The sequence below is a fragment of the Rhamphochromis sp. 'chilingali' genome (genome assembly GCF_963969265.1).
Source record: "Rhamphochromis sp. 'chilingali' genome assembly, chromosome: 1".
NCBI lineage: Eukaryota > Metazoa > Chordata > Actinopteri > Cichliformes > Cichlidae > Rhamphochromis > Rhamphochromis sp. 'chilingali'.
This window is the reverse complement of record NC_137929.1, coordinates 10,631,551-10,656,994: the sequence shown is the minus strand read 5'-3', so window position 1 is coordinate 10,656,994 and position 25,444 is coordinate 10,631,551. Positions and strand designations below refer to the sequence as shown.

At 43.4% G+C, this 25,444-nt stretch overlaps 3 protein-coding genes across 4 annotated transcripts in view; all 3 read right to left on the bottom strand.

The window, feature by feature from the left end:
* Positions 1-25,444, bottom strand: part of LOC308403394 (NACHT, LRR and PYD domains-containing protein 12-like) — a 1,254,170-nt gene that overhangs the window by 982,134 nt on the left and 246,592 nt on the right. The window lies entirely within an intron of this gene.
* LOC308403425 (NACHT, LRR and PYD domains-containing protein 12-like) overlaps positions 1-25,444 on the bottom strand; it is a 646,283-nt gene that overhangs the window by 380,571 nt on the left and 240,268 nt on the right. The gene's annotated exons all lie outside the window — the stretch shown is intronic.
* LOC308403548 (protein NLRC3-like) overlaps positions 15,589-25,444 on the bottom strand; it is a 229,665-nt gene continuing 219,809 nt past the window's right edge. The window contains exons 6-11 of the mRNA XM_080893077.1: positions 25,111-25,187; positions 23,203-24,994; positions 21,519-21,692; positions 18,157-18,333; positions 16,510-16,683; positions 15,589-16,068 (exon numbers count right to left, since the gene is read on the bottom strand). Coding sequence (XP_080749203.1) covers positions 16,059-16,068; positions 16,510-16,683; positions 18,157-18,333; positions 21,519-21,692; positions 23,203-24,994; positions 25,111-25,187 — 2,404 coding nt within the window. The 3' untranslated portion in view covers positions 15,589-16,058. The remainder of the gene's footprint in view (positions 16,069-16,509; positions 16,684-18,156; positions 18,334-21,518; positions 21,693-23,202; positions 24,995-25,110; positions 25,188-25,444) is intronic.

Here is a 25,444-nt window from a genome sequence, read left to right as displayed (position 1 = left end):
CTGTGCTTCTACCAAGCAGCAGAGCAAGGACGCCACCCCCTGGGCCATACCAGCAACTGCAACACAACCTATGGAGAGGTGGAGTATGGAACAGTCAAAAGACACCGACGTGTAAATGGCACCTATTGGGTACAAGGTATGGCATGGCTGTGCGGACAGCGTGCATACTTTATTCTACCACCTTTCTGGTCAGGATGCTGTGCACCTATCTTCATCTCAGACCACACCTTTAAGATAACAGTGCACAACAACGCCAGAGTTAAGCGCTACATAGAACTCAAGCCCCATGATCCATTCTATGGTTCTGATGTGCCAGATGAATTCAAACTCTGGACCACCGGCCAGAAGGTAATGCACGCTCTGTTTCCCTGGATAGGAGTAGGAAAGCACGCACTACAAATAGAGACTTTAGACTATCGTTTTCGACTATTTTTGAATGCCTCCACCCGCATTGACAAAGCACAGAATGAAGAAATTGATGCAATCCGCATCACTGTCATGCAACACCGAGTAGCTTTAGACATTATTCTTGCAGAGAAAGGAGGTCTGTTTAATACGACCTGTTGTACCTACAGTGGGGCAAAAAAGTATTTAGTCAGCCACCGATTGTGCAAGTTCCCCCACTTAAAATGATGACAGAGGTCAGTAATTTGCACCAGAGGTACACTTCAACTGTGAGAGACAGAATGTGAAAAAAAAATCCATGAATTCACATGGTAGGATTTGTAAAGAATTTATTCATAAATCAGGGTGGAAAATAAGTATTTGGTCAATAACAAAAATACAACTCAATACTTTGTAACATAACCTTTGTTGGCAATAACAGAGGTCAAACGTTTACTATAGGACTTTACCAGGTTTGCACACACAGTAGCTGGTATTTTGGCCCATTTCTCCATGCAGATCTTCTCGAGAGCAGTGATGTTTTGGGGCTGTCGCCGAGCAACACGGACTTTCAACTCCCGCCACAGATTTTCTATGGGGTTGAGGTCTGGAGACTGGCTAGGCCACTCCAGGACTTTCAAATGCTTCTTACTCCTTTGTTGCCCGGGCGGTGTGTTTTGGATCATTGTCATGTTGGAAGACCCAGCCTCGTTTCATCTTCAAAGTTCTCACTGATGGAAGGAGGTTTTGGCTCAAAATCTCACGATACATGGCCCCATTCATTCTGTCCTTAACACGGATCAGTCGTCCTGTCCCCTTGGCAGAAAAACAGCCCCATAGCATGATGTTTCCACCCCCATGCTTCACAGTAGGTATGGTGTTCTTGGGATGCAACTCAGTATTCTTCGTCCTCCAAACACGACGAGTTGAGTTCATACCAAAATGTTCTACTTTGGTTTCATCTGACCACATGACATTCTCCCAATCCTCTGCTGTATCATCCATGTGCTCTCTGGCAAACTTCAGACGGGCCTGGACATGCACTGGCTTCAGCAGCGGAACACGTCTGGCACTGCGGGATTTGATTCCCTGCCGTTGTAGTGTGTTACTGATGGTGACCTTTGTTACTTTGGTCCCAGCTCTCTGCAGGTCATTCACCAGGTCCCCCCGTGTGGTTCTGGGATCTTTGCTCACCGTTCTCATGATCATTTTGACCCCACGGGATGAGATCTTGCGTGGAGCCCCAGATCGTGGGAGATTATCAGTGGTCTTGTATGTCCTCCATTTTCTGATGATTGCTCCCACAGTTGATTTTTTCACACCAAGCTGCTTGCCTATTGTAGATTCACTCTTCCCAGTCTGGTGCAGGTCTACAATACTTTTCCTGGTGTCCTTCGAAAGCTCTTTGGTCTTGGCCATGGCGGAGTTTGGAGTCTGACTGTTTGAGGCTGTGGACAGGTGTCTTTTATACAGATGATGAGTTCAAACAGGTGCCATTCATACAGGTAACGAGTGGGGGACAGAAAAGCGTCTTACAGAAGACGTTACAGGTCTGTGAGAGCCAGAGATTTTCCATGTTTGAGGTGACCAAATACTTATTTTCCACCCTAATTTACGAATAAATTCTTTACAATTCCTACCATGTGAATTCATGGATTTTTTTTTTCACATTCTGTCTCTCACAGTTGAAGTGTACCTCTGGTGCAAATTACTGACCTCTGTCATCATTTTAAGTGGGGGAACTTGCACAATCGGTGGCTGACTAAATACTTTTTTGCCCCACTGTACATACCTGACAACATACACTCATTAAACATGACAAATGCTTTGAATGTTCTGAAACAATTGAGAGACGCTCAGCAGCAGGACTACGTAGCCGATAAGCAAGGCTGGTGGGACTGGTTGCTGACTGGCTCCTGGAAATCCTTACTGATTAAAGGCCTGTTGGCCCTCTTCAATGTGATGTTACTGTTTTGCCTTTTCACTGCTTGTATTATCCCATGTCTGAGAAGCATAATGACAAACATGTTCAAGCGTATGTTAGGAAATTATGTCTTGATCCAGAGAAACATGGAAGATCCTTATCGCGAATATGATATGCTGATCATGGAGGAAAGAGTGGAAAATCCCTACTATGGTCTTAATGGAGCTGTTGTTTAAATACTTCACTGAATGACATGCAAGTTGAAAATGTGACTAACAAGTGACTATGCATGGATTAAAACCTGTGAAATATATTAACATCAGGAGGGAAATGTAAGAGGATTTTTATGAAATACAATATAATCAAGTGTGCCTTATATTCAAATGTTCATATATTTTCACATAACCGAGTCTATTGTTAACGAAAACATAATGCATTCTTTTTTAGTGTCTGTGATGTCAGATAAGCATGATAAACTTCTGTATTCTCTACCCCAGTGTGTGTAAGGTCAGATAAGCTGAGCTAATGTCTTAACTCTCCCCTCTTTTAAAGCTATAAAGATGGCGGCGCGTGAACAACGCGAGGCTCAGTGTCTCTCCAGAATCTGCTATTTAGCGGTTTTTATCTACTTTTAACCTGATTATTCATCCAGAATTGCTGTGCGTTGCTGAGCTACAGCAGACAAGAGCTTCTGGACATCTGGACTCACAACTCCAACAGTTTTATCGCCGATCTCCGACTCATCCCAGAGATCTCCAGAACACCGGAGGCTGCCCACTCTCCCCGGCTGGGCGGAAGTGCACGCAGACGGCGCCGAGATCGTAAACAAAGGCGAGGTAGGCGCGGAGGGCTACGGGCTAAGCTAAAGCTAACACCACACCGGCTGCCTTTACCCAGTATTTTTCTCGCCAATGTCCGTTCTCTGGCAAACAAAATGGATGAGATACGGCTCTCCATCACTAACAACAGACGGATTATGGACTCAAATGTCATGTTTTTCACCGAAACATGGCTGAACAACAGCTGCCCGGACAATGCTATCGAGTTAGCAGGACGCCACACACACCGAGCCGACAGGCTAGCAGATGACTCCGGCAAGACCAGAGGTGGAGGTTTGTGCATTTATATTAACAATGCTTGGTGCATGAACTCCACTACTACTGAGAGTCACTGCTCACCTAATGCGGAGTTTTTAATGGTCAAATGCAGACCTTATTATCTCCCCAGAGAATTCACTTCGATCATACTCACTGCCGTGTATATACCCCCCGACGCTAATGCTAGGTTGGCCATGAAAGAACTTTCTGCAGCCATTAACAAACACCAGAATAAACACCCCGAGGCTGCTTTTATTGTTGCTGGCGACTTCAACCACACCAACTTAAAGACAGTCCTCCCCAGATTCCACCAACATGTCTCCTGCCACACCAGAGGAGACAAGACTTTAGACCATGTGTATTCCAACCTGGCTGGAGCCTACAAAGCCACACCCCTCCCCCACATTGGACAATCGGACCATCTCTCCCTGTTCCTTACACCTAGGTATTCACCACTCATCCAACGTGTGAAACCTGCTGTGAGGACAATTAAAGTGTGGCCAGAGGGGACAGACGCAGTGCTCCAGGACAGATTTAAAAACACAGACTGGAATATGTTCACCCACACAGACCTGGACCAGTACGCCTCATCTGTACTGGATTACATCTCCAAAACCACAGACAGTGTCACCACCCAGAAACGGATCACCATGTACCCCAACCAGAAGCCTTGGATGAACCGGGATGTTCGTCTCCTCCTGAAGGCCCGCAACACTGCCTTTAGGTCAGGAGATGCACACGCCTACAGTACAGCCAGGGCTAATCTAAAGAAGGGCATCAAAAAAGCCAAACACCATTACAAAAAGAAGGTAGAAGAACACTTCTCCAACTCCAACCCCCGACGCATGTGGCAAGGACTCCAGACCATCACAGACTACAGGACCACCAAACCCTCCCCCGCATCCTCTGATGTCTCCTTCCTCAACGAGCTCAACAACTTTTATGCTCGTTTTGAGCGAGGGAACCCCACAACCACAACCAAAGCAGACATGACGCCAGACCACCAACCTATGACTCTCTCCCCCATCGATGTAGGAGCGGTGCTGAGCAGGATCAATGTCCACAAGGCTGCAGGCCCTGATGGCATCCCCGGGCGTGTTCTCAGAGCGTGTTCTGGGGAGCTTGCAGGAGTGCTCACAGACATATTCAATCTGTCCTTGGCCCACGCTGTGGTACCGGCCTGCTTCAAATCCACCTCCATCGTCCCGATACCCAAAAACTCCAACCCATCTTGCCTCAATGATTACCGCCCAGTAGCACTCACCCCCATCATCACTAAGTGCTTAGAGCGACTGGTCCTAGCACACTTCAAATCCTGTCTCCCCCCCACCCTGGACCCCCACCAATTCGCATACCGCCGGAACAGGAGCACAGAGGATGCAGTCTCCATCGCAATGCACTCTGTCCTCTCACACCTGGACAACAACAACACCTACGCCAGAATGCTGTTTATAGACTTCAGTTCAGCATTCAATACAATCCACCCCTCACAACTCATCAGGAAACTGACAGACCTGGGTATCAGTTCCCTCATCTGCAAATGGTTACTGGACTTCCTGACCAACCGCCCCCAACATGTCCGGCTGGATAACCGCTGCTCATCTACCATCACAATGAACACCGGTGTACCACAAGGCTGTGTGATGAGCCCTTTCCTCTACTCCCTCTTCACCCACGACTGCAGACCTGCTGATGGTTCCAACACCATCATTAAGTTTGCAGATGACACCACGGTGATTGGCCTCATCAGTGACAACGATGAGGCCGCCTACAGGGAGGAGGTGGATCGTCTGGCTGAGTGGTGCGACAGAAACAACCTGCTGCTTAACACCGAGAAGACCAAGGAGCTCATCGTGGACTACAGGAGGAATGCTGACCCACATCCACCCATCCACATTAAGGGGACGGCTGTGGAGCGTGTGAGCAGCTTCAAGTTCCTGGGAGTCCACATCTCCGAGGATCTCACCTGGACGACCAACTGCTCCAAGCTGGTCAAGAAGGCTCACCAGCGCCTCTTCTTCTTGAGGACTCTGAGGAAGAACCACCTGTCCTCAGACATCCTGGTGAACTTCTATCGCTGCACCATCGAGAGCATCCTGACCAACTGTATAACAGTCTGGTACGGGAACTGCTCTGCCTCGGACCAGAAGGCGTTGCAGAGGGTCGTGAAAACTGCCCAGCGCATCGCCGGAGCACCACTTCCTGCCATAAAAGAGATCTACAGGAAGCGGTGTCTGAAAAGGGCTGGGAAAATCATCAAAGACCCCAGTCACCCATCACATGGACTCTTCACCCTCCTGCCCTCTGGGAGGCGCCACAGGAGCCTCCGGACTAAGACCACCAGGTACCGGAACAGCTTCTTCCCCACAGCTGTCAGACTCCTGAACTCTGCCTCCTGACATCTGACCCACGTTAAACTCATGGACTGAACATACACACACCCACAATGGACAACTGTACCCTCAAACACAATAATAACATGGACTGAACCACCACTCACAACCACTAGCACTTTATATAGCCTCTGTAGGAATTATATCTCACTTATCTTAACTGCACTACTGTATAGCTCTGTGTAAATAATCATTCTGTACATTCGATAATCTTTAATCCTACAACTGTTTACAACTTGCATAGTTCCCATTTCTGTATAGCTGTATATCCCAGATTCTGTAAAGTTATTTATTTCATATTCTGTATAGTTTTTCATATTTATATCCTGTTCATATCCTGTACATAGCTTGTACTCACTACAGCCTGTACATACTTATAGTTATAGAATATTCACAACATACTTCATACCGTGTACATTATAACATACCATAATAGACCCATTTCTGTAATATACTCACATATCTATATTATTGCTAATATATATTGTAATATATCTATATCACTAAAGCACTTCTGGATGGATGCAAACTGCATTTCGTTGCCCTGTACCTGTGCATGTGCAATGACAATAAAGTTGAATTCTATTCTATTCTATTCTCTTTTCTGTTAAAAGAGGAAGTACTATGTAACCCGCTTTGCCCTATAAATAAAGGAACAAGGCATGCACTCGGTGTGTGTGTCTGATCAGAGGCACTCACCCATGCGCATGTTTAAAACTCTCTGAATTGGTCTGCAGTGTCTTATTCCTCTTACTTGTGAACAAATGTCTACACCTGACAGTAGCGTGTTCAGATGACCCAATCACACTATTAAAACATGCTTCCTGCTTGGATTTATATAGGTAGGATTTTCAGATGGCCCAGTCACACTATTAAAACATGCTTCCTGCTTGGATTTATATAGGTAGCGTGTTCAGATGACCCAATCACACTATTAAAACATGCTTCCTGCTTGGATTTATATAGGTAGCGTGTTCAGATGACCCAATCACACTATTAAAACATGCTTCCTGCTTGGATTTACATAGGTAGCGTGTTCAGATGACCCAATCACACTATTAAAACATGCTTCCTGCTGGGATTTATATAAGTAGCGTGTTCAGATGACCCAATCACACTATTAAAACATGCTTTCTGCTGGGATTTATATAGGTAGCATGTTCAGATGACCCAATCACACTATTAACCTTCCTCTCGTGTTAGCTTTCTGTTATCATCTCTTATGTTAGCGGGTCGGTTTTGACCCGTGAATTAAATCAGCTATAAAATATACTAAAAACAATAAGTTATCATGCAATTTGTTTCTCATCTCTTGGTTACCTTGTTAGGCTTCCTTATCCATGAAAATGTTGGTTTTAATACTTTTGGTGTGGGCCTCTGGGTCTTTTTTTGTCACTGTACCCCTCGATTTCAATTTTAAAAAAATTGTAAAATTAACCTCAAGAGAATCATATTAATAAATAAAAGGTTTCTGTGTTACCTGAGTATTACTGAGGGGTATAGGACACATCTCTTAAATAAATCTGTTTTATTGATTTTTTTCATTTTAAGATTAATAACTAAAATGACATCTATGGTGTTACTGGTCAATTTCGACCCATAGACATTTACATCAAGAAAAGACAAAAAAAGGTTGTTTTTTTTCAGCTGTAGACCTTTAATATAAACTGAAAAAAAGAAAAAGTCCACTCCTCCTTTGTTTTGGTTATAGCCGTGGGTAATTGTGGGCTTTTTATCACTTCCCAATGATACAGCTTCACCTCAGTTTCCTTTGTGAAGTTCTTGTCCGTGGTCATATCTGGTAAAAAATAAAATAAAATAAAATATCACAGCTGATCCTGCAGTCCAGTGGTCATATGGAGGACCACACATTTTCATTGTTTCTTCTCAGGAGTGCCACTCGCAGCTTTGACTGTGAAAATCTGTACATTCCAGGCATAGTTGGTTTTTGCATCACAGGCTTCCCAGATTTTTCTGCCGTTTTTCCCTGGCTTACTGGGTATATATTGCCGGAAGGGGCATTTTCCTCAAAAAGTGGACAAGACGTTCATCCACTGTCACTGGCCCTGGGATGAACATCAGTGGAAGAAACTGCACCCATCTCTCCCAGACATCCCTGATGGGAGCAAGCTTGTCAGACCTCGGTCTGATCTCTCTGTTGTCAAATCTGAGGACTCTTGAATCAAAATGATATCAAATGTGTGAAGTGACATCGTTGCCCAGAAAATGTTTCTGCCTGTCGATGCATCCCATAGACCAGGGCTGCCCAATCCCAGTCCTCGAGAGCTACTATCCTGCAGCTTTTAGATGCATCCCTACTCCAACACAGCTGAATCAAATGGTTTGATTACCTCTTCAGCATGCCATCATGTTTGGCAAAGGCCTGATAACAAGCCATTCATTTGATTCAGCTGTGTTGGAGTAGGGATGCATCTAAAAGCTGCAGGATAGTAGCTCTCGAGGACTGGGATTGGGCACCCCTGCCATAGACGATCAGTGGCCTCATTGCAGCATCTGTACACTCCAGCAAGAAGAACACCAATGAAAGCATCCAGGTATTCCTCATCATGTCGCCATGGACTTTTTTTTCCTTCAAGGTTTATCATAGTAATGATGATTCTTTCTAGTGACAATGGCATAAATATCTCAAAACATCTCTTGATGTCACTGACTTTGGTCAGAGCAAACCTTGTGATTCCAGGGGTCATTTTGATGACATTTGCAGCAGCTGCCCTGCCATGTACATCATGAGGTACTGAGCTCCAAAAGATCTTACCATTTTTGGACTTGAATCTTTCAGCAGGAGTAGCTTCAGCACCAGCGACCTCCACCTCTGATCAGATGTGTCTGTGTCTTCTGGATGATAGTCCACATTGTCTTCCTCCTTAGAAACCTGCCCATCTGAATCGCTATGCTGCTCTGTGTCCTCTCCTTCATTTTCACCAAAAATATGATCCTGAACTTGGCTCACTGTGAATCTTCTTCTCATTTTTTGTATGCTGCAAATTGTAAATGTGCACTCTGGAAGTCAAATGGCCACTCAAATAGTGAATTCACCTCACATGCCCGTGTTTATTTTGTTTTGTTTTTGTGCAGGTATACTGCAAAAAACATGCAAAATAAGAATCCCCTAAAGCTCATATGATTAGGAGAGGTGCTTGCTGTAAGTGTTTTAGCTGACAGTGCACTTATGATTTCAGTTTTGGCTTTAATTATTGCTTTATACTCATAATATTATACCTGGGTCGAAACCGACCCTAACAACACAAAGGTCATAATTTTAACTAGGGCATTTTATAATTTAGTGAAAATTTTTTTTTTGGTTTTATTTTGTAGAAATAGAGGTTCCTGACAAAGTCAAAAAGCCTTGATACAATAAACAAATCTATGTGGTTTTTTTATGCATTTGAAATTTAAAATGGGTCGGTGCCGACCCTAACACGAGAGGAGGGTTAAAACATGCTTCCTGCTTGGATTTATATAAGTAGCGTGTTCAGATGACCCAATCACACTATTAAAACATGCTTCCTCCTTGGATTTATATAGGTAGCGTGTTCAGATGACCCAATCACACTATTAAAACATGCTTCCTGCTTGGATTTATATAGGTAGGATGTTCAGATGGCCCAATCACACTATTAAAACATGCTTCCTGCTTGGATTTATATAGGTAGCGTGTTCAGATGACCCAATCACACTATTAAAACATGCTTCCTGCTTGGATTTACATAGGTAGCATGTTCAGATGACCCAATCACACTATTAAAACATGCTTCCTGCTTGGATTTATATAGGTAGTGTGTTCAGATGACCCAATCACACTATTAAAACATGCTTCCTGCTGGGATTTATATAGGTAGCGTGTTCAGATGACCCAATCACACTATTAAAACATGCTTCCTGCTGGGATTTATATACGTAGGGTGTTCAGATGGCCAAATCACACAACATTAATTAAGGTGGGGGGTGGACAATGGCTATTACACTCGATGCACTCCAGCTGACTTACCTTGGTATTAATGACGACGTACTCACAGTTTGGCGGCTTGAAAATAGCCAAATCTTTCACCCAGCCATTTGTAAATTGGATGTGCGCCTCCAGTGACTTGTAATTACGAAACTGGTTCGCAGTGTGAGCGCTTACTCCCAGTGGCGTGTCTAGAAAATTTTTGTTGGGGGGCCAGGTAGGGGCACAGATTTGGAGAAGGGTGGCAGATGTAATTGGCAGATAATGTTAAAAACAATTCTACCAACTGTTAACCATAATTCAATAATCCTATAAACCTAATAACCAAATGCGCTTTTAACTCTTATTAGAGTGAGATTTTAACCACTATGGTGCAAAGTTTTTAGATACTGCGTTGATAAAGTACAAGAGATACAATCAGTCAGTGTTTATTCAGCAGTCAAAGACATCAATATTTGCATAGTATTTTTACTGACATGTAGTGCACATATGTTTTGGGCAAAATCATTTTTGAATATCAAAATACGAACATTTTTAACATACAATTGGCAAATTAGCCAATGCCAATGCAAAACCAGTGGCTATTAAAAAAAGAAGTTAATCTTCTCACAATCTGGTGTTTGATTTTGAAACAGGAAAAAAGTGGGGAAACAAATGAAAAGACTAACATTTGAATAAAACCTGAAAGCAAGTAAATACTTTATATGCTGCCTTATGGTAAACTTTGGTAATATTGATGTATAAAGAACAACACTGGCTGATGATGAATTACAGTCAGCTGGCATGGTGACACTGCCAGTATTAACCTGCAGGGATGGACTGGGACAGAAAATCGGGCATTTTCACAACAGACCGGCCCACCAGGTATTAAAACCATAGAGCCTTTGAATGAAAACAGATGCTGTTGTGACAGTGATGTACGCTGTCTTTTTGGTATATGTATGATTTCTATACATTTTACGTCAGATAGAAACTTTGTTCGCAAGATTCAGATAATTATTTAATAAAAGCTAGATATTTTAAATGAGAATAAAAAAGAAAAGTATTTCTTTGTGCCCCCCTCTCCCCATGAATGCCCTACCTGGCCCCCTGGCAACACTTTGCTAGATCCGCCCCTCCACAGTTACCAGCTGTCAGCTACATAAAAAAGGATCCTGGTGTTATTTGTCTCTCAGAAACAGCTCATAACTTCCCTTCAACTCATTCATGTAACCTAAAAGGTAAACCTGTTTCTCCATCACCTGTTCAGCTCTGATGATTCAGTAAGGACATCTCCTGGTTTCATCTTCATGTTTCCCTCTCACCACATATCCAAACCGATATCATGACCAGCAGCTTTACAGCTGTGGCTCCAGCAAACATCAGCTGATACTAGAAATTAATATTAAATAAATTCTAGCAACAGCTGATCAAGCTTAAACGTGCTGCTGTTGTTGTTTAGCGTGACATCCGCTGGTTTCCTGTTTCTGGCGCAAAGTGGCCGATAAATAAGCAAGAGAGAAAAGCCGATCAGCTGATCATTGATCAGTTTCATGATTGAAGTAGCAACAGAAGAGGGGGGGGGGGGGGGGGGGTGTGAGAGAAGAGGCAGCTGTGCAGCGCAACGACAGAATAACTCCAGCTTTGTGTCTTTTTCCATTCTAGCTAAAGTACGGGACAAACTGCGTCTCTTCTCAGCTCAATACGAAACCCGTAATATTTTCTCTGAATGAGGGATGATTCCATTTTTAAGGAGCCGTTGGCAACTCTACTAACTAACCTTGTGAATAAAATAAAGTTCACCATCAGTAACATCATAGCAACCGAACAGCTGTCATGCTAGCTCACGCAGTACGAGTTATTGTAACTGACTGTAAAAAGTCAGCACAAGGAAAATAAACTCCACCTAAACTTGGTTTATATCTGACCCAGATAGACTGCAGGTCATAACTTCTTACCTGAAGTTCAGTTCACCTGATACTTGGACAGGCGGCTGCCTCGTGGCTCTCCTCCTCCTGCCTCCCCTTTCCCTCATCCACCTGCTGCCTCTGTGGAAGCTCCACCATAGCCACCACCAAACAACTGACTTATTTTTACAAATCGGCCAGCATCTGGCCAATCCACCACCTCTCATTGTTCATGCCGTTACAAAAAAAATAAAAATAAATAAGTCATCAGCCCACCGTCCAAATGTCCGATGGCTAGTCCAGCTATGTTAACTTGTTAATCTTTCGCCGAAAAAATGTTTTCTGCGGTGTTGTCTTTCGTGCTTGGCTCTCCTACCTTTGCTAACATGATGCTCATAGTGCAGAAGCCGGTGCTGCATTCACTTACCCTCGGATATCTGAGCTTCACTGTGAAACCGTAATCGTACATTTGATATTTCATTAAATTTTATTGTTTTAGCTTCGGGGTGGCACCTGGGGTGGCCAGTCTGGTTGGGGGGGTGGCCTGTGCCCCCCCAGGCCACCCCGCTGGACACGCCACTGCTTACTCCACAAACAAGATAGGTGAAGATATCAGGGTAGGACAGTGGCAAGTCGTCTGGGTCTTTACTCCACTGCCGTATTTCATATGGGTCCAGATTTGCGATGCACTCTAATGTTTTTCGAGTGCTGCTGCTTCGCCTCTGGATGCAATTGGTCTCTATACCGTCCGTTTTCTTTTGAGTTGCTTTTAAGCATGTTTCTTGTCGTCGTCGTTCCAACACGGTGCGTTTGTTTTGATTTGTGGACCCGGAAAATGGCGCAATACATTGCGGCGTGAACCAGGTGTAGGACTGAACTCTCCCACACACACCACATCACTATAAGACTGGACTCTCACACATATCACATCATACCATACCATACCATACCAACTTTATTTCTAAAGCACTTTAACATAAAACCAGAGTTTCACAAAGTGCTGTACATGTTAATAGCATACGTAAAGAAAATTAAAATGAGATACGATAAAATAAATAGATACAATAAATTGAAACATGTTAAAACAAATTGAGTCAACCCCTCTAATCAATGCCAAAGGCTTCAGCGAATAAATATGTTTTAAGAAGACTTTTAAATTCAGAGAGAGAAGAGGCCTGCCTAACATGCAAGGGCAGATCATTCCACAACTTTGGAGCAGCTACAGCAAAAGCACGATCACCTTTAAATTCTACATCACTATAAGACTGGACTCTCACACATATCACATCACTATAAGACTGGACTCTCACACATATCACATCACTATAAGACTGGACTCTCACACACATCACATCACCACACGCACTCTGGTTTTTCTTCATGTGCACTTACTTATAATCTCTTTCTGCTATTTGCACATTTTTACTGTAAATTTCTAAGTTAAATCTGTAAATTTTGTAATAACCTGTGATAGGTTTGTAGCGTAAACCTATTCGCTGGAACGTTAAGGACAATTTGCTAAACAGCAAAACAAGACACGAGTAGGCAAAGTTCTTCATGTTTCTCGTGCACAGGAGAGAACCGGACAAACGTCACTCCTTTGCTTGACCCCAGTTGCTCTCGTCTGCTCCCCCGTAACACTGCTCTTTTATTGAGGTTACATGAATATAAATAGGTTCATTAACATATGACGTCTACATACAAACAAAGAGTACCTTGCCTGTAAGTTTTGTAAGTGTGTGTGTGTGGGGGGGGGGTCAGAGTGTGACCCCATAAATGACTTCCCTAACCCTGCTGGTCTGGAAGTCCTGGGCCCTATTTCAGGAAGCCGGTTTAGTGCAAACTCTGAGTAAGTATACCCTGAGTTAACGAAAACTCTGGGTTTTCGGTTTCACAAAGCGAGTTTAGATTAATTCTGAGCGAGTTACTATGACGACACACTCCGTGAAGCTAACCTGCCCCCTAGCAGGTTTACTTCAACTAACCCTGACCTTCTCCGCCTCTTTGTCAGAAACCTGACTGTAGGAAGTGTCAGACATGGCGTGCCCCTTCCTTGAAGAGCCAGTAGATGTTGAAGCCCAAATTCTCCGAAGAGCTCTCCGCCGGGAGAGAGTGATTAGAGCGCGTTTGGACATTTTATCATTTCCTGATGATTTTCTGTGTGAACGTTACCGTTTTTCAGCACAATCTATAATTTATTTGAATAACATCCTCAGGCCTAATATTGCTCATGTGACACATCGCGGACATTCTCTCAGTTCTGTACATATTATTTGTATTGCACTTCGGTTTTTTGTAAACGGGAGCTTTCTGTATAATATTGGTGATGCTGAGCACGTGTCCAAGGCTACCGTCTGTCGGGCAGTCAGGAATGTTACAGTTGCACTGAAACGTCTCCTGTACTCGTCTGTGGTGTTCCCCGGTCACAGACCCACAAGATTTATCAAAGAGGGATTCCACAAAATTGCAGGTAGCAGGATGAACAAAACTTAATTCATGATGTGGTGATACTTGAACTACTACTTAAATTTTACATTTATTTTCACGGTTCCCAGGCGTGATTGGCTGTACAGATGGCACTCACATTCCAATCATTGCTCCTTCAGTAAATGAAGGAGACTATGTGAACAGGAAGTCTTTCCACAGCATTAATGTGCAGGTACATAGTTCCCTGTAGCATTTCAAACTAACAAATTATTTCATTATAGTAATGGATGCTAATTTGCCTTCTCTGCACTGTGAAGATCATATGTGATGCTGCCAACATTATCACAAATGTGGAAGCCAAGTGGCCAGGCTCTGTGAGTGGTGGTGGTGGTGGAGGACCCCCACCCTTTTTTCGGGCCTCCGTTTTTTTTCTGTTGGCTATAACGGGTCACATTTGAGCATACAGAGTAAGCAAATATTTACTTGTAATGTGCTCAGATAATTTCAATAAGTGCTTACAGAAAGAAAATTAATGTAGCCTCTAACTGCAATTGATTTACATGGGACAAACAGACCAAGCACTATGGCTCATAATACAATTAAACCTTACCTGTTTGGACTATATTTTTATATTTCATTTTTACTTGCTGCCAGGAACGTTTGGGGCCTGTTGGGTTGCACCTGCGCTCACATAACATCACAAAATAAAATGTATAAAATAAAAAATAAAATAAAATATAATAAAATAAAATAACGTGTTAAATGGGTGGAAATCCCTAGATCAATGTTTAAATTAACACTCACGCATTGACTCTGTCGGCTATGTTTTGCCATGCATGCTCCCTTTCTTTGGCAGCTGAGGCTGTGTTACTTTTTTTCCGCAAAATTTGCATGTTATCGGCATATGCTGCCATCAGAATTTCGGCCTCAAGCGCTGTAAAATACATTGACCACGCCTTCTTTCACTCCGTCTCCATGGTGACTCGCTTAATCTGTGCTCCACTAATCAGGGCTTTATGTATCCTCGTGTGCGCACTTAACTTGGGGTTAAAGCAACTCCGCGTCGATTGAACTACTTGTTATCAGCCTTTCTGAAACCGAATATTCCGAGTTGGACAGTTCGGGGTTACTCAACCCTGAGTATCGTTTTTCACTCTGAGTTTTCTAAACCGGCTTCCTGAAATAGGGCCCAGCAGTTCATCTAAACAAAAGGCACTTAGACTAAAACAGATATAGATACGTTTATCCTACCATAAAACAGTAAGACAAGGTACGACCTCTCCCATGCTCCCAGGATGTAGGTGTGAAAGCCAGAACACTCTGGAATGCACACCAAGCCTTTGCAGACTATTAAGGATCAAACCTCTACCAATCTAAAACTAATTATAAAACTCTGAGCATATATAAGTAGATATTTCTAAGCATAAATGATAATCAACAATACAAAACCTGACAACCTGTAAATTGTAAATACTGTAAAACCACTGTCATTTAATGGTCGGGCATTGCACAGCTTCAAGCATTTCACCTCATGTCATACTGGGTATGGTTGTGTGTGTGACAAATAAAATTTGAATTTGAAAGTCTTTCCAGCTGAGTTTGATCCAGGAGGGTCTGAAGCCAGAGTCAGACAGAGACTGTGCAGAGACTGTAGAAGGACAGAGCAGCAGCAGAGCAGTCCAGATACACTGATGATCCTCTGTCAGATCCAGAGGGACACACAGGGATGATGCTGGACTCTACATTGTGTCTGACAGTGGAGCTGTTCTCAGAGCAGTTCACTCTGCAGCACTGACAGTCATCTGCACTTCTTTTCATTCCTCTGTCAGTCACTGCTGGATGAAGCTCTCCTCTCCACCTCCCAGTAACATGGCCCAGTCAGAGCGTCTCTACACACAAGCTGCTGCTGCTTCAACCTCTCTGGATCATCAGGACACAGCTCCTCCTCTCTCAGCACACACACTGTCCTGTTTACCATCATCAGCTCCACCTGCAGAGAGAAGAAGGAAGAGCTCTGTAGGAACCCCAACAACAAGCCCAACAATCCAGATGGACGGTTCCAGCTGTTAACTGCAGGAATTCCATCCAAACATCTGCTCTCACTAAATTCTTCCTCACCTACAGACTGTGTTCTTCACTGCTTTAAACTTGGAAATGAATGCAGTCATTAGTCAGCGTGCTGCTTTGTTCAGAGAGCTGATTGGCTGTTCACAGTGTTTGATCAGAGCATGTCAGCTGTTACTATGGTGACCATAAAGATCAGAAACAGGAAGTGTTTGTGTCCACTCCTGAAGCCTGTCACCATTCTCCTCTCACAGCTTCACTGAGAAGCTGCAGCTTTACAGGAAACACTGGATCTTTGTTTCATACTGACTGTGTTTAGTACAATACTGCTGACAGCACCACCCACTCACTCCATCACTCTACTTACTCCAGAGTCTCCAGTCTGTAGTCTGGACTCTGCTGAAGATCAGACAGCTGCTTCACATCTGGATGCTTCAAGTTGTTTCCTCTCAGCTCCAGCTGTCTCAGATGGGAGGGGTTGGACTTCAGTGCTGCTACCAGATAATTACAGCTGATCTCTGACAAACCACAGAGCCTCAATCTGTGTAAAGAATGAAAGATGTAAGTTTATTAGACAAAGTGTGAGCTTGAAATCATTCAGTGTTTCATCATCTGTTCAGAGCTGAAGAAGGTTAAGAATGTAGAAGTTTAGAAAATGGAAACTCCAAACAGCTGAAGCCAACAGGAAGCAGCTTCAAACAGGAAACTGTGCAGAGTTTCAGACTATATGTCCTGATGCAGCCAGTTGGATTTTGGAGATTTGAATCTCTGTTCTGTGACTAAGTCCTTGAATCATTTCTTCCAGTTGGTCCAACAAGACAGACTAAGTATTGGACATGTGTTGTGGCTCCATTAAGGGAGCTTCTAAATGTGATGTGATGGCCCCTCTGGGTCAGGTGTAAGCCATAGGTGTCAAACTCTGGCCAGCAGGACAAATTTGGCCCGCAGCCTAATCACATTTGGCCCGCGAAGCCATGAAAAATTACTATTAGAGCTGACCTGCCAGTATTATACAGTGCCTGTACTGCTAATACTACAATTCCCAGAATGCTCTGTTGGTGTTTTGGCGCGTCAGTCATGACAGGACCCATTAGCACCCTCTCCTCTGTTGACCATAGTCATAGCAACCATGCAAATACTGCCATGCTACCTATCCCAAAATGGAAAAAAAGAAATGCAGAACACAGGAGCTTTCTAGACAGGTGGGAGAATATGATGAAAATTTGATAAATGATAAAATGATAAAAATTTAATTCAGAAGGCTGCAAATACATTTTTTATTTAAGAAATGAATTCCACTGATGTGTTATTTAATGTGTGTAATATTAAGTTATATAGATGGTTATATAAGTTATATATATTGTTTAGTATTAAGCTTTGCTTGTTCCATATTCAGTTTTTCAGCAAAACTTGTTTGAGTCCATAAGAAAAGATTCCTTGTTATATTTGGTGGAAGATTTTTTTTCAATGAATATTAATGTTAGCCCGCGACTTTGATCAAGTTTTGAATTTTGGCCCACTGTGTATTTGAGTTTGACACCCCTGATGTAAGCTTTCTAATACAGCTTTGATCTTCACAGTCTGCTTCATTCTAACCCTGAATGTCAGAGTGTTCCTCCTTCTCTTTCCCATCATTCATGCTGGCAGTGGAGGAGATTTGGATGTTGGACTGTGTTTTGATGATGTGTGTATGTTTGTGTTGGACTGCTGTCTGTAAAGCAAACGCACATTTTTCTTTGGATTTCAGTGTCAGGCAGACTTTAAGGTGGAATGAAGAGTTTGAGAGTTTCACAGTGAATTATCCAGTGGAGGATTTTTCTTCTTCTTTGAAGGTTTGAAATGTGAACATTGTTCTGCTGCAGTCAATGGACTAAACCAGAGAAGAAGAAAACAGACTTTACCATGAAGATCCTCAGTGTGGATCAGTATAATATCAGCCTGATGTCTGCAGTTTAGTGTCAGCACAACTTTCACATCATATTCATCTCAGCACAACTAAAACATGCTGACTGACCTCAGAGTTTCAAGTCCACATCCTGGACTCTCCAGGAAACCACACAGATGCTTCACTCCTGAATCCTGCAGCTTGTTGTTCCAGCTCAGGTCCAGCTGTCTCAGATGGGAGGGGTTGGACTTCAGTGCTGCTGCCAGATAATCACAGCTGATCTCTGACAAACCACAGTTCTCCAATCTGTATAAAGAATGAAAGATGTAAGTTTATTAGACAAAGTGTGAGCTTGAAATCATTCAGTGTTTCATCATCTGTTCAGAGCTGAAGAAGGTTCAGAATGTAGAAGTTTAGAAAATGGAAACTCCAAACAGCTGAAGCCAACAGGAAGCAGCTTCAAACAAACACAACAAGAGAAAAAAACTCTGAATGTTTCACATTAAAGTCGTACATTTATCATAAAAACAGGACAAAGACTTGAAAAAGTCGTGTTTTCCCTTCCAGGAACTACAAGGCTTCACTTTTAAAGGTGAAGTGTGAAAGAAATGGACATATTTGAAGTCCAACACCTTTTTCCAGTCACATTATTAAAGCAGACAAACTACAAGCTCATTTTCATTCCAACAAGTCATCTTCTGACCTGGACTAACAACACTGGTCTCTATGTGCAGCTGGCTGTGAGACCAGTGCTCAGGGAGCGTCTACAAAGTGCAACACTGAAAGAACATCACACACTCATTTGCTTCCAGCACTTTCACACAAACATCTACTGTCATTATTGTCACCAAACTCTGTGGATCCTTTATTGCAAATTCAAATGGGATCAAATGGTCAGACAAAAGAGGGTTATGAGGAAATATGATGAAATGTTGTGTATTAGCAGCAAGTTATTGAATCATTTTCCTCAGAAACCAAACAAAATGATTGACAAACATGTTTTTACAAACTCAGTGTTGGACTTGGATCAGCAGGATAAGCTGATGTTTAAAGGCATTTGAGTGTCGCTGTATGAGAGTCCAGTTATTACTCAATATTTATGGATGATGTTCTTTCAGTGTTGCACTTTGTAGACGCTCCCTGAGCCTCACAGCCAGCTGCACATGGACCAGCTGACATTACCCAGCATTAGAGGTGGGTGTAAAATAATGGATTTTCCTATTTAAATGGTTTTAATTTGAATAAAGCGATGTTGATTCATTCAATCCTGAATCGATTTTTAATATAAATGTATTTTGCCAGAATCTCAGGTTAAAGCTCCCAAAAGTATTTCAACAACAAGCAAACAGATAAAACAGTAAATGAGAGCAGCTAAACACACAAAGATGGAAACACAGAGCGTGGATCGTTCACTCGACCTCACGTACACGGACACGCCGTCGGGGCTGAAAGTGGACAGCTCACAGATCCTGAAGCTGCAGGTTTCATCTGTCTCCAACCAAAACTGAGTGAACCAGCAGCAGAAGAAGATCCAAACTACGCTTTACGTTTGATGAACATCGTCATGAATTCTCTCTGACTTTGACGTTTACTTCCTGCACAGCTCTCTCTCTCTCAGTGTACTTCAAGAACAGTTTACCTTCAAAAATCTGTTTCCTGCATTATTCACTGCTTATTACGCACCAGTCTGCTGTTGTGTTCACTGCTGTCGGCCTCCGAAAAAAACGCCTCATTTCTGCTGTTCAATACTGAAGAAATTTAAACCTTTTAAAATGATGACAGATTACAAACTCTCAGCTGTGTCTGTAATCAAACCTCTGTAACTTTGCTTCCCTTCAGCAGCATCAGCTCATGTTCACATGTTGATTCATGGTTTGCTTCAGTTTTTGATGGACTGCAGAATATTTTGAAGGTTATCTGCTATAAAAAGCCAGAACAGGAAAATCTGCTTCATGTGTTTCTGTTTGATCCTCAGTGACTTTGGATATGTGCTGATAAATGATCAGAATTATAATATTTCCCACTGTCTGCTGTGTGCCGTGACCTTTGACCTGCTAAAGACAGTCAGCTGTGGATTATTCATTGTTGTGTCTGATACTTAGAACTGTGAGGAAGAGCACTACACAGTTAATCAGGGTCCCCTCTCTCTGAATCAGGAAAGGTGGGCAGGCCGCGTGTGGGCCGCGGGCCATACGTTGAGTCTCACTGTTTGAAATGTGAACATTGTTCTGCTGCAGTCAATGGACTAAACCAGAGAAGAAGAAAACAGACTTTACCATGAAGATCCTCAGTGTGGATCAGTATAATATCAGCCTGATGTCTGCAGTTTAGTGTCAGCACAACTTTCACATCATATTCATCTCAGCACAACTAAATCATGCTGACTGACCCCAGAGTTTCAAGTCCACATCCTGGACTCTCCAGGAAACCACACAGATGCTTCACTCCTGAATCCTGCAGCTTGTTGTTGTAGCTCAGGTCCAGCTGTCTCAGATGGGGCCACGCACAGCTGGGCTCCATCCAAGAGACAGGAAACAAACCAACACAATAATAAAAAGCACCATGTGATCTTCTTACATTTTCAAGACAAACATAGTAAAAACATGAGCATATTTGTTTCCTGATAAAATGATGTGACAGGTAGAACAGAGTAAAGTGGTGGTGTTACAGCCTTTCTCCCCTCTGCTGCCGAGGCTGTTAGTCTCTCCCAAACTCAGCTACAGGACTTCCAAATGAATGAAAGCAGCAGAAGTGGCTTTACAAATGAAAGAGGAAGAGGAGAAGAATAGGAGAGGGAGGCCACCCTGACCATCACTCCAGCTGAAAACATCACACTTCCATTAAAGTTGGTGAGAAAATGTTGAGCAGGATGAGCTGCTGGCTAATCTGGAGGCTGTAGCAGCAGCTCACAGTCACAGTGGATTTCCACTCATGAAAAAGCTCTGGCTGCTTCTTTTCTCATCTCATATCAGAGACTTTAAAGCTTCACTGAAGCTGTACTGTGATGCTTCCATATCCCAGTGAGGCCTCCATAATGATTTCAGCTGTTCTGTACACACACTGTGTGCCCTGTATGGCTCAAAGTCTCTGCAGCCTGTTTTTATCTGCTATCATCAGATCTTCATCATCCTCATTCACATCCCTCACACACTCTACAGCCTCATCAGCACTGACTTCATCTTCACTGACTGATGGAGCACAACATGAACCTGTGGAGGCTGAAACACTGTCCTGTCAAACATTTCCCCGTCACCACTCCACTTCTGTCAGCCTTTAAATGAACCCTGCTCAAGTCTGTCACTTCTGTTTGGAGCCAAAAGGAAAAACTGTTGTTCAGTCGTTTGGAAAGACAACATTTCTGAAAGCACTCAAACTTCTTCACATTTGTCTTCAGACATATCCTGAACATTTAGGAACTAAAGAAAGTTTCAAACATCAATCAAAGACCTGAAATATAGAAAAACAACAACAGCCGCAGTCAGTGAACTCACCTCAGAGTCTCCAGTCCACAGTTTGGACTCTCCAGTCCAGCACACAGAAGCTTCACTGCTGAATCCTGTAGCTTGTTCCAACTCATGTCCAGCTCTGTCAGATGGGAGGGGTTGGACTTCAGAGCTGAGGCCACAACTTCACAGTGAGACTCTGAGAGTCGACACTCAGTCAGTCTGTGATGATAGAAAATATAAAAAGTGTTATTATAAAAGCAGAAAATCTGCATTATAAACACAGACTGAATGTATATGAAGACAAAACAGAGTGAGGTCATAATCTGATGAATCTGCTCTTCAAATCTGTGCTTCAGCTCCTCTTACTGTGTTTGACATGACACAACGATTGAGTCTCTCTCAGACCTGCAGACTTTTAATGAGAATCTTTGTTTGGCTTTAATCTGCAGATGAAGGAGGAAGACGGTGTCACATTTAGGCTTCCATAATGTCCACACTCTGTCACTGAGATCTGATCCAGAGTCAGAGTGAAGACACACATTTGGACTGTTTCCTGTTTTGACTCCAGAACATTTTGAATGAGTTCAGCTCAGTGAAGAGTTCCAGCTGGAAAGATGATCTCTGTTCGCTACCTGCTGTCAGGTACGACTGTTCACGTCCACACGCAGGAAAAACCTGCTGACTGTTACCAAACGGAGCAGAAATCTCATCACTGGACAATAATGATGAATGAACTCAGAGCTGCTGATATCAGATCTGATTTCAGGGGAACTAAACACAGAAATGATTGGCTCATTTGAGCTTTCTGAGCCATTATCTGCTGGTGTGTCGCTAGTTGGCAGAAAATGATTTGTATTCCTGTTCAGGGCTTCAGTGTTTATGAGTCCAGATCCAGGTGACAGCAAGTCAAAATGATGTTACCTGTCTGTGTCCAGCAGCAGCCTGTATTCACTTTGAATATTGTTATAACCTGACATGGATCAGTTTGTCTTTGATTGGTTTGTAAATGTCACTGTTTCCATTGGACCTGAGTGACGTACAAAGACAGAGAGGGAGAGAAAGGAGAGAGAGGATGGAGACAGCAAAGAGAGAGCAAACACAAACAGGTGAGAGTGGACAGGTGACCAAGGTCAGCAACCAATCAGAAAGCTTCTGTTTGACCCACAGTCACTGATGATGACTGCACATAACCAAGCAGTGTGTTACTCTGATATCAAATATGGATCCTGCTCTTATAATAATGATCATCAGATGATATTATTGTGTTATTTTGTAGCTGAATACGATGTTTGTGTGATTATCAGTGAAAGAAGCAGTGAGGAGGATGGAGAGAGAGAGAGGACAGAGGGTGAAGTTAGAAACACTAAAAGGATTTTTAATGGATTTCATGAATGATTTGAGTGATTTCCAGCAGGACACTTAAACATGTCAGTGGACGTCCTAAAGAACATATTCACTGATATGAAACGTGTCATTGAACAGGATTAATATCAGTGGAAACATGGTGGAAACAGCTGTGACTGCATGGATGTGACACACTTCAAATCTGTTCTCCACTCTTGGATTTGGGATCCATGGAGCTGCTGCTGAGTCTGTACAATAAAGGAATGGTGTGGAAGGTTGCAGCGTACGGACACAAACACTTTGTGGTTACAATCTGATTTTATTTTCAACATTAAACTACTAACCTACACTGATCAATGATGTTAGTTATCACATCTGGACTCACCCAGCCTTTCTGCAGTTCCTCACAGCTGGAATCAGTCTCCATCGTCCCCGCACTGATGTGTTGTACTTCTGCAGGTCCAACTCATCCAGAACCTCCTCTGACATCTGCAGCATGAAGGCCAGAGCTGAGCACTGGATCTCAGAGAGTTCCTTCTCTGATCTGTTCTCTGACTTCAGGAACTCTTGGATCTCCTGAAATAATGAGAGGTGGTTCATCTCCATCAGACAGTGGAAGATGTTGATGCTTCTGTCAGGAGAGATTTTATCACTGTTCATCCACTTCAGGTTGTTGATGACTCTCTGGATGGTTCCTGGACTGATCTCTGTCTGGCCCAGCAGACCTACTAAGAGTCTCTGGTTGGACTCCAGACAGAGGCCATGAAGGAAGCGAACAAACAGGTCCAGGTGGCCATTTTTACTCTGGAGGGATTTCTCCATGGCTCTGCTCAGGAAATCATCCAGAGAGGACTCGTTGTATTTTTGTCCCAAGAAGTTCTTCAGCACCTCTGTCTTCCTGTTGGTGTGACAGTGGAACATGTAGACTGCAGCCAGAAACTCCTGAATGCTCAGATGAACAAAGCAGTAGACTGGTTTCTGGAAGATCACACACTCTCTTTTGAAGATCTCTGTACAAACTCCTGAGTACACCGAGGCCTCTGTCACATCCAGACCACACTGCTCCAGGTCTTCTTGGTAGAACATGATGTTTCCTTTCTCCAGATGTTCAAACGCCAGCCTCCCCAGCTTCAGAAGAACTTCCCTGACAGCCTCCATCAGCTCCTGTGGACTCGTCTCGTGTCCCTCATGGTACTTGTTCTTCTTCCTCTTTGTCTGAACCAGCAGGAAGTGTGAGTACATGTCAGTCAGGGTCTTGGGCAGTTCTCCTCTCTGCTCTGTAGTCAACATGTGCTCCAGAACTGTAGCAGTGATCCAGCAGAAGACTGGGATACTACACATGATGTGGAGGCTCCTGGATGTCTTCATGTGGGAGATGATTCTGCTGGACAGCTCTTCATCACTGAATCTCCTCCTGAAGTACTCCTCCTTCTGGGCGTCAGTGAAGCCTCGTACTTCTGTTAGCCTGTCAACACATGTAGGAGGGATCTGATTGGCTGCTGCAGGTCGGGAAGTTATCCAGACGAGAGCCGAGGGAAGCAGATTCCCCTGGATGAGGTTTGTCAGCAGCTGGCTGACTGATGACTTCTGTGTGACATCAGACAGCAGCTTCCTGTTGGTGAAATCCAATGAAAGTCTGCTTTCATCCAGGCCATCAAAGATGAGCAAAAGCTGAGAGACAGCCAGCTTCTCTGCTGTGACCTTCTGTAATGTTGGATGGAAAACATGGAGCAGCTCCAGAAGACTGTACTGCTCATCTCTGATCAGGTTCAGCTCCCTGAATGAAAGCAGAACCACCACACTGACATGTTGGTTCTCCAAGCCCTCTGCCCAGTCCAGAGTGAACTTCTGCACTGAGAAGGTTTTTCCAACACCAGCCACGCCGTTGGTCAGAACCACTCTGATGGGTCTCTGTTGGTCAGGTAAGGCTTTAAAGATGTCCTGGCACCTGATTGGAGCGTCATGGAGGGCGTCCATCTTGGAAGCTGTCTCCAGCTGCCTCACCTCATGTTGGGTATGAACCTCTTCACTCTGTCCCTCTGTGATGTAGAGCTCAGTGTAGATCCTGTTGAGGAGGGTTCTACTTCCTGTTTCATCACTTCCTTCAGTCACACGTTCACATCTCCTCCTCAGACTGATCTTATGTTCATCTAAAACCTCCTGCAGACCAACATCTGCTGAAAGAAAGAAAAACAATGAGACTAAAGAGAAAGAAAACTCTTCAATGTCTGAACAACACAAGAAGTCCAGTTTTCAGAAATGAGTCCATCAGCAGACAGATGTTCAGTCTTACTTTGTACACAGCTGCTCTGACTGGCTGTCTGCAGTCCAGCTCTGCTTCTGGATCTTTCTCCACACTGTACAGAAGCTCTGATGGTGACACAGAAAAGTCAAAGTGGAGATACTTCTGTCCACCTTTGATTAGACTCATTATAAAAATGGCAACAAAGTTTGAACACAGTCATGTTTCCAGTTCACTGACTTACATTTATTCCATGGACACTCAATCTAACCTGAACCACAGCTACAACCCAACATTGTTGAGGCCTCATCTCCTCCTTTCCTGACTGTAGAGGTTAAATATGCAACAACCAACAAATAAAAGAATTTGGTTCATTTCAAAGAAA